Raw genomic sequence first — 9936 nt, 5'->3', positions numbered from 1 at the left:
AAAGTTGTAAGTGTGTTATTTTTATATCAATTTTTATAAAACTTAGCGGAGGCTAAGCTGAAAAATGTACACTACACTCGGTTACTAAGCGGCATGATGAGTAATTTATAGTTTTTTCAAAAATCGTGGGCAAATGCTGAAAATGGGCAAAATATTGTTTGTTATGACGAGAAGCAAATTACGTTTCTGGTCCAAAAAGTTGTTTATATATATATTCACCATGTTTGCCTTAAAACGGAAGTCTCGGAATGCATATTCTATCCTCAGGATTTATACATACTTACAAATAAGGCATTCAGTATATAGAAATACCAAATGTTTGTATTTTGTTATGACGAAAAGCAAAACTTATTTGGTTATGACGAAAAGCAGTTTTTAGGAACAATTGCCGACCTCTCTCCATCTTGCAATGAGCCCACTTTGAACCTGTTTTGCAATGAGTATCGGTTATGTTTTACAGCAATTAAAAGACATATACATATATGACAACTACATGTCACTGTTAAGTATGTCACTCAATTTATTGATCAGAAAACGTCATGATTCCAACAACACGTTGCATGTTCTTCATAAGCTTGTCTGGTATTTTTTGACAAAAATGGAGATTATGTGTCGTCAGTAGGTTAGAAGTGCACCTACATGTAGTTCACATTAATTGTGTTTCAATTAAAACACTTAAAACATTTGAATGTAAGTTAAACAAACGTTCATTGAAGTAAACGTTGCCATTTTGTCTTTTTTCATTATCAAACTTGATTAAATGCATATTGATAGACATATGTTAAAGTGGATACTTCAGTGATAGACTTTGAAGCAAAACCATGTTTATCGGCACAATGAAGATGTCGAACAACTGAAGCAAAACCATGTTTATCGGCACAATAAAGAGGGTCAATGATTTAATCAAACAAAATGTTTTCTTTTTTCAGAATGATGCGACCTCCCCTTGCCGTGGGGAAGCGCAGCAGGCGAGCAAAGAAAAAACAAGGGGGAGGACGTAATTTCGTTTCATGCAAACATTAAGTGAGAAAAATGTTTCATGACAAACAAAATGGCGGATTTAGAATACAAAGTACTGATTCAGGAACAACTTTTGCCTGGTAAGTGGACGTTTTCTTAAAATTTTGAGTGTATGCGTCCAGCATGTGGCGAAAAACATATTTTTCGATCGACATCTTAGTTAGGTATCATAACTTTAAAGATAAAAAGGTTATTGAAAAGATTGTGGCTTAGGAGGCAATGTTTATTGTGCCGATAAACATGGTTTTGCTTCAGTTGTTCGACATCAAGGTTTATCACTATGTATCCACTTTAACATATGTCTATCAATATGCATTTAATCAAGTTGCACTTCTAACCTACTGACGACACATAATCTCCATTTTTGTCAAAAAATACCAGACAAGCTTATGAAGAACATGCAATGTGTTGTTGGAATCATGAAGTTTTCGGATCAATAAAATTGAGTGACATACTTAGCAGTGACATATAGTTGTCATATCTGTATATGTCTTTTAATTGCTGTAAAACATAACCGATACTCATTGCAAAACAGGTTCAAAGTGGGCTCATTGCAAGATGGAGAGAGGTCGGCAATTGTTCCTAAAAACTGCTTTTCGTCATAACCAAATAGGTTTTGCTTTTCGTCATAACAAAATACAAACATTTGATATTTCTATATACTGAATGCCTTATTTGTAGGTATGTATATATCCTGAGGATAGAATATGCATTCCGAGACTTCTGTTTTAAGGCAAACATGGTGAATATATATATAAACAACTTTTTGGACCAGAAACGTAATTTGCTTCTCGTCATAACAAACAATATTTTGTCCATTTTCAGCATTTGCCCACGATTTTTGAAAAAACTATAAATTACTCAACATGCCGCTTAGTAACCGAGTGTAGTGTACATTTTCCCGCTTAGCCTCCGCTAGGTTTTATAAAAAATGATATAAAAATAACACACTTACAGCTATAATCCTTTTTGAGTCGAGCGGTATTTTACTTCACGTTATAACTAAATGTGACGTCACAAAACACGTGGTATGTCCACACTGTTATTACGGGACCGTAATTTTTACTTCGGAATAGCGATTATTTCGGAATAGCGATTTCGGATTAAAGACCAAAAATTTAGTTAAACAAAAAAGGAGTAAAATCGGGACCGAAAAATAAATTTGAAATAGCGATAATTTCGGCTAAACGGTGTTCGGATTAGCGGTGTTCAACTGTATATTATTGTAATCTTCATGTAGATTATTCTAAGCTACAATCTTATCTTTTGTGTGGATAGTGAATAAGCCTTATATAAAGAAGAATTTGATTCTAAAAATTGGAGGGGAAGGTGATGTTATCCTAGTTGAAGGTACAGAATGTGTAGTGATATTTGATTTTTAGAGCTTAAGGCAGTTTATTGATTGATTAAAATTGTGGTGAGTCAAGAATCACACAATAGTTGAAGCTCGTCTGCTTTTGTGTCACCTGGTTAGCATGGCAGACACAAAGGAATGACTTGTCCGTCACATGTTTGTTTAGGATCGATATCCATTGAATGTCATGTTCCAGAGTCTTCAAATGTGCAAAGTCGTCAAATGTGACATGCACATTTGACGGTGTCAAAAGATGGTTAATAGCTTAATAGCCACAATTCCCAAGTTTAAAAGTGCCAAAACATTGCTGTTTTTTTTATTGAATATCTAAATCATTTCAATTTTAGTGAATGGGCAAGGCCCATGTGCGAGTATAATTGAGCTTACACACCACCAGGCCATAACATTATGCCAATGACAGTGATTAGTTTAATATTGTTATAACTTGTTTCTCAAAGGTTAAATATAAAGAAGTATGAAACTAAAATAACAAGAAAGTATTGTGGAATAAAATAGCAAAAATATATTAAACTGATTTCATAATCCGCATACAGGGTACGATCAGAGGCACTGAAGCGCTTATCCTGGTACCTATCTAATGAGGAAGGTGGTGTGCGTCGGTTACCCATATTTTCGGAGCTGAACCTTACTGACCTTGCAAATCTTCTGATAGTTTAAACACCACATTCAGTAGATAACGATTTAGGGCGGTCTGTGTTTCAGGTAAGATTTGTTGTTGGTCTGTTTTTTAGGGGGGGGGGGGGGGCGGGAATAATATAATGTTCAAGCTTTGGTGTGATCACTGTTATCATCAGTTAAGAAAAACTGTCAAGATATTGACACGAAATAAGCATTTCCTTATAACAAGGTAAACCTTCATTCAGCCTTAAGTTTGGTATATGCTGGGGATATAATTGAGTTGCATTTGTGTCCTCAAGTTCCAGCCTCGCCCTGTCTTTGGGGGCATTCATTAATTCTGTGATAGCTCTAGTTTGTTTCATGTAAATCTAAGGTTTACTTGGTATACTGAAAACCTTTCCTGAAACCAGAAATAACCAAGCAAGTGAAAAATATGCTGACCAATAATTTCTGCCACACTTCCAAAGTTAAAACATATACTTTTTCCAAAATGTAAAAATAAAAGTTGATTTAAAAAAAAAATTGGGTCCACGTATGTTTTTTTACGGAAAAGTTGATGTATTCTCAAAGAAAACAATCTTATTATGTCTAACTTTAAAGCAATTAACTGGCATTCCTAAATATAGTCAAAATGGCACATTTTTTCAATGAAAAAAGCCCTTAGCCTCTTCCCAAAATGGTAAAAAAGACACTGCCAATCTCTTGAACTATTGCTTGTGAGAGTATTGTAATCAGATCACTATACCAAGACAGGTGTCGAGAAATGGAATTGACAATAACCATGACAATAAACAGTGTGGCCTTATTCTGGGTCAATGTTATTTTCAAGGGTCAGTTAAGCTAATAATATACATTTCAAAACCAATTTATTACTGTATAAGATGTTTAGGATACTAGATCAGGATATTTCTTTTGGTGATACTAGCGTTAATCACTTTATTTGTTTTTGATAATATTAAATCATTTCATGAGATATATTGCATTATACACATGTAAATTTAAAAAATCTTACTTAAATGTATTGTATTTTAACAGTAATGACATTTAAATGATAATAATATATACATCAGCTAACATAACTATTGATTATACTTAATTAGAATATTTGATTTTGGTGATACTAAATTGTGCTGTTTGATTTATGATAATATTGAATCATTTCATGAGGTTTTGCATGATACAAATGTTAATTAAAAGAAGGTATTAACAATTACAGATATCAATTTTTAAATATAAACAAACACACATACTTACTATATATTTACACTATTTCTGTGTGTTTTTTCTTGTTTATCTAGAAATGTATTTTGAAAGTCATATTAGTAAAATCTAGATTAGCATACAGATTATTATGAATTAAATTACACATAGTTAAATATGATTAACACATTCAAGTACTTACAGTTACAATATGTAATATTACTGGTTTGCATCTGATGTTCTGTCTCTCTCAATGTTTTCCTTCCTTCACTTCATCAACTATTTCCAACTTTTTTTTTACTTACTGACTGTCTCTCTACTGGAGTTCCATCACCAGAATGTCATTTTGATGTCCACCCACAATCAGTCTGCAAGTGTGGGTGCTGTACCAAACTGCCTTTGGATAGAAGATGCCCTCTTCCCCCCTGACCAGTGTGACCAGCTTCTTCTTGCCTTCCTGGTCAATCTGCAACACTGTGTTGGAGTCCCATGAACACACAAACACATGTCCACCCTCACTCACATGTACACTATTTGGCCCTATAATGTCTGGATCCTGCAGTGTGGCTAGAATGCTGCCATTGTTGTTAATTGTAATGATTTTGTTATTGTAAAAGTCACAGATGTATATCCTCTTGCCATCTTGGTTTATAGCAAATTTAGCCACTGTCATCCCTCTTGATGTGTCTTCATACATTTTCTTGACTAGCTTGCCGTCTGTGGTGTAGAGGTACAGGGCAGTCATGGAACCCACATACAGCTGGTTCCCATGGTGCATGATGGACCTGCAGTGATGATCAACTGAGAACTTCCTGGTCATCTTGATGGTGCCAGCTGTCACAGTGAGAAAGTGGACCTCATGCCTGACAGGATGATCACAGTCTACTGCTACAGCCACCTGATTACCAGTCACATGACAGATGTCCCGGGGCTTTTGAGGGACATCATATTGGGCTATTACCTTATACTCCCTGTTCAATATTTTCACTCTGTTATTGTTGTTATCTACAAGAATAATCTCTCCTGATGGAAGTTCTGTAATACCCATAATAATACAGGTAAATGTATCTTGCTTGATTTTCACATTGAAGGTTGATTTGTTTTTAACTGTGTAAACCCATGATATATCATGCAATGGCCTGATCTGTTCAGAAGACTTCATGTCAGACATTTGATGGCCTGTCAGTGTTTCCTGATTACCTTGGAGCTTGCCTAATAAATGCATATCAGACAGCAGTTGTGTAACTCTGGTATCAGGCTTGAAAGTGGCGGTCAATTCAGGTTTTGTGGACATCTCCTGGAGCAGGCTGTTGGCTTTTGCCATCTTCTCTTCACACTTCCTGAAGCCAATGTAGGAGCTTGGCTCGTTGTCCTTGCCCTGGGCTTGGATGGTGTCCATCATGGCATTGAGCTGGTCATAAATATGTGTGCAGGAGTCAATATCCTTCTGTAGTGTGACATCCAGGTCAGCCAGGACGCTGTCCATCTGTTTCACTGTCCTCTTCTCCAGCTCATCTAGCAGCTGGTTCAGTGCCTTCCTCAGGTCCTTGATCTTTGTCAGCATGTACTTGCAACAAGCCTTTAAGGAGACTTGGTTCTTCTTTCTGACCTCTCTGACCTGGTTCAGACTTGTTGTTACCTTAGCAACCTTAGATGGAAGCAGCCTGAAATCGGCCATCTCGTATACGCCCTTAGCCAGGTCTGAGATCAAGCTGATGCTTCTGCACATCCTGTTTTAAAGGAAGTAATAATTGTAAATGTGTGACTGTATTAACCATTATAGAATCTAGAAAAGTTTTATGTGTCATTTATATGTCACACAGTGTCCTATATAGCTATAAATTTTGAAGCTACATTTGTATTTAATAACGTTTAGTTGTTATATTTCACCTGATAAAAGTTAATCAACATTTCAGCTTTGAATGAAGTTTATGTACACAATCAAAGCGCATACAGAATGTCAATTCAGAAGAGATGATTGTTTACAGGGCTTCTAAAAGTGACAATTTTGCTGGTCTGGATCAATTTGGACTTGTCGGATGGAATTAAGTAAATGAAAAGGACTAAAAAATTGGTTTAAAAAATCCTCTTTTTGTAAATTTCAGTCCAAAATGGCTTAGTCAGTTAATAAATATGAATTTTTAATACACAAAAAGTGTCTGTCATACCCCATCCCCAAATACCAGGGGATATCCTTGAGGGCTATTTCGTCTGTGTCAATTGACTTTGCTGTTTTATAACATCTAAGAGATGTCAAAATTGTAGTAATTTACTTATGGAAACAATTGTTACACATTTGCTACAAGAGCTATATTCACAACATTATAGGGATGCAAACAAAAAGGTTTCCGTATTACGTGAATAATAAACAATGAAAACACAGTCTGCACTTGTTTTATGTCTGTAGAAGTTGAATTTTCAGTAAAAGTTAGATTAATTAAATCTTAATGATTAAGAATAGCCATATAGAGCGTTGCGAACGAGCTCTTCTTAATCATGAGATTTTAATTCAGGTCATGTTACCGACTTATATTACAACCTCATTGATTGACACTGTCAACGCAAAATCTGACACAGGGATTGTGTTTCGGATAAGTGGCAGTAAGCTGATCTTTAAACATCCGCAAAAGTTGAATTTCTTAATGATTAATCCACATAAGCCTAGTACTTAATGATTGCCTAGATCTGAAATTTCATTAGCTGTAAATAAAGGTTGTATTCTAAAAATGATTATTTTAAATGATAACCAAACAATTATTTACAATTTATATACATGTACACGTAAATTAGCGCAAAAATATTTTGCTTTGCCTAAGAGATTTGCATGATTAGTATCTTTTCAAATGGTAAATAACAGTGTCCAATAAGTTAACAATAGCACCATGAAATTCATGATTTTAACCTCTGTGTTAACTTGTTTTAAGTTAGTGAAACACCTCAAACTGTCCATTATGTCAGTGGAAAAAAAACCTTCCAAATGCGTGCCTCGGTATGTTCTTTCTCTGACATAATGGACAGTTTTAGGCCTTTCACCCTTACTGAAAATTAGTTGTTGATCAGTTCATATAGCTCTAGTATCCTCTCAAATCATGAGAGTAGTCAACATTGAGTGATTAAATTATTCATCCCAAGAAATCTTGGTGTCAATTAAACAGATGCAGTCAAATAAGTCATAATATTATCACTAACCTGTGATTCAAGGACACACAGAGGTGGCAACACATCTCAGCATGGTCCTCACACAGAAGTTCAATGACCTTACCAGGGTGAAAGTCACATGAAATGAGGGCATCACCCTGCCCCACCCACTTGTCCACATCCTTACGGCCCAACACAGTATGCTGTTTGTGGATTTTGGAGTGAAAAGTCAGGCACTTGTCACAATAGTATTTTGAGCAGTCCCCACAGAAATACTTGGCCTCAGTATTAAGCTTGTCTTCTTGACAGGGAGAGCAGACAAAGTCATGGATCAAATCAGATGCCATTGACATTGAGTCTTTGAAGGACTTTGTGTGCTTTGAAGCCATTTTAAACCAATAAGTTTAAGTATTCCGTGCAATTTGTCTGTAAAATGTCACAATTTCCAACAAGATTTAAATATCCATGTCAATCATAATCTCAAGCCTCGTTATCCCCTTGACTACTGTATACATATCCCATAGTGCTTTGCGTGATAATTTCTCAACAAGGAAGTTTAATGATACACTAGTGGAAAAAGAAACTAAGCCTGATATGAAATCGGTCTTATATAAACCAAAAGATATTTGTGATTTATCAATTGATATAGCAATGCAAATCTAAAGCAGAAGAAGAAAAAGTTCAATATTATTGTCATAATAATAAGGTGTCTCATATTTTGCTTTTAAAAAAGCAGTATTTTATCTGTAGCACAGTAAATTACTGCATTCGGCTATTATACCTTGTAAATTGATATCCTTGAAACAAATTTAAAGTGTAGGAATACATTCTAGATTTAAGAATTAGGGTATGACCGAGATTTATACATCGAATGCTTACAGCTCTAATGCATGAATGATCAAAATGATTCATGTTTTCAATTTAATTTTATTTAAGTCAAAGATCTCGAAATTATATATTTTAACAAGTATTTTTAAGGTTTTCTCTAAATATAATACAATAATGAACTTGAAAACAAATACTCAAGCTTTCATGCAACCTCTGTGATTTAGTGGATAATTTTCTTTCTTGATTTAAGTAACTTACTTGAGGTAGAAAGCACTCTTCCAAAAATAATAAAACTGACAAGAATACTGTAAATGTAAAAGTAATATTTTTAGTGTATTTTTCGCTCGACTATTCAAAGAATATGGAGAGCTATACTACTCACTCAAGCGTCTGCGTCGGCCTCACACCTTGGTTAAGGTTTTGCATGCATGCACACACAGGATAATATCTCAGCAACTACTTGAGGTATTGCATTGAGACTTTATACAATGGTACTCAACCATCCAGCCTACTTAATTTACCAAGTTAGATAACTCTACTTTGCATTAAATTCAAATATTGGCCCCTTTTTTATTCAACATAGAAATTCTGGTTAAGGTTTTGCATGTAACCATATTTTTGGCAAAACCTCATTGAATACATCATGTATTGCATTGAAACTTTGCACACAGGCTCCCAACCATTTAACCTTCTTCTTTAATCAAATAAGATAACTCTATCTTTCATGTTATATAATTTTTGCCCCTTTATTATGCGACTTAGAAATTCTGGTTAAGGTCTTTCATGTTAGCACACACAGGATATTATCTCAGCAACTACGTGATGTATTGCATTGAGACTTTATAAAATATGGTATTCAACCACCCAACCTAATTGAATAACCAAGTGAGATAACTGTATTTTGCAAATAATGGCCCTTTATTTATTAGATTTAAAAATTCTGGTTAAAATTTTCCATGTAACCACATTAATGTTAATATCTCAGCACATCATGTATTGCATTGAAATCTAATCTAACAGTGATCCATGCATGTTTCGCCAAAACTTTTCAATCCTTACACTGAAAAGCGGCGGAATAGTCGAGAGCGCTGTCTCTGTTACAGTTCTTGTTTTTATACAATGAGAGTATTAAAGAGTAAAATAGTGTTTTCAGATGCATTGCCAGGGGAAATAATTTGGTACCAAAACATGAGTGAGTCTCTTTAAAGCATCCAATCCATGATTTGGATTTTATTATTGACAACATAGGACATTGTCAAAAGTATTGATCTGAGAGAGCAATATTGAAAACTTGATCAATAAATTGACGAAATTAGAGAGTGCAAGTTTTTTTAATAGCTCGTCAATGTCATTAGTATGCTACTACTGTAAGAAGGATATCCGAGTACAAATTGATTAAAACAATTAGTCAAATGATTGCCTATTTGGTGGATAAAAGTTTTTTTAAGTCAATATTTTTGTCAATTGTTTTGATAATGGATACTGAAATGTTAAATTATTCTCAATAACAATGGGCATCATAAGAGATGAACTTGAATTTCTTTGTCTTCAGTAACAGTGACAGTGTCTTTGATTGCAAGAAGGGACACTTTTATTGATATGTAGGAGCCTCTTTGGAATCCTTGCGAAATATAGTTAATGTCAACCCCTCCCTGTTCCACACAAAAAAAAGGTGATGGGGTCAAAATGTTTGAGAAATAAATTTTAAAAAATAAATAAAAAGACATGGGAATTTTATTTTCACTTACAGTATGACA

The 9936-nt window shown here is 34.6% G+C and overlaps 1 protein-coding gene across 1 annotated transcript; it reads right to left on the bottom strand.

The window, feature by feature from the left end:
- Nucleotides 1–4110: 4110 nt before the first annotated feature.
- LOC128244757 (uncharacterized) lies at nt 4111–7840 on the bottom strand. The gene is made up of 2 exons (XM_052962817.1): nt 7403–7840; nt 4111–5943 (listed from the first exon to the last, which is right to left on the bottom strand). The coding sequence occupies exons 1-2, from the start codon at nt 7738–7740 to the stop codon at nt 4530–4532; spliced, it is 1752 nt and encodes a 583-aa protein (XP_052818777.1). The 5' UTR covers nt 7741–7840; the 3' UTR covers nt 4111–4529.
- Nucleotides 7841–9936: the final 2096 nt, after the last annotated feature.

This window comes from Mya arenaria, chromosome 8, assembly GCF_026914265.1.
Source record: "Mya arenaria isolate MELC-2E11 chromosome 8, ASM2691426v1".
Classification (NCBI taxonomy): Eukaryota; Metazoa; Mollusca; class Bivalvia; order Myida; family Myidae; genus Mya; species Mya arenaria.
The sequence above is the reverse complement of the archived record's forward strand: the minus strand, read 5'-3'. Positions and strand labels throughout refer to the sequence as shown.

Coding starts and splice junctions, on each gene's coding strand:
- LOC128244757 (XM_052962817.1), bottom strand. CDS start 7,740: ATGGCTTCAAAGCACACAAAGTCCTTCAAAGACTCAATGTCAATGGCA. Junction 5,944..7,402: donor TGTGTGTCCTTGAATCACAG/GTTAGTGATAAT, acceptor CCTTTAAAACAG/GATGTGCAGAAGCATCAGCT.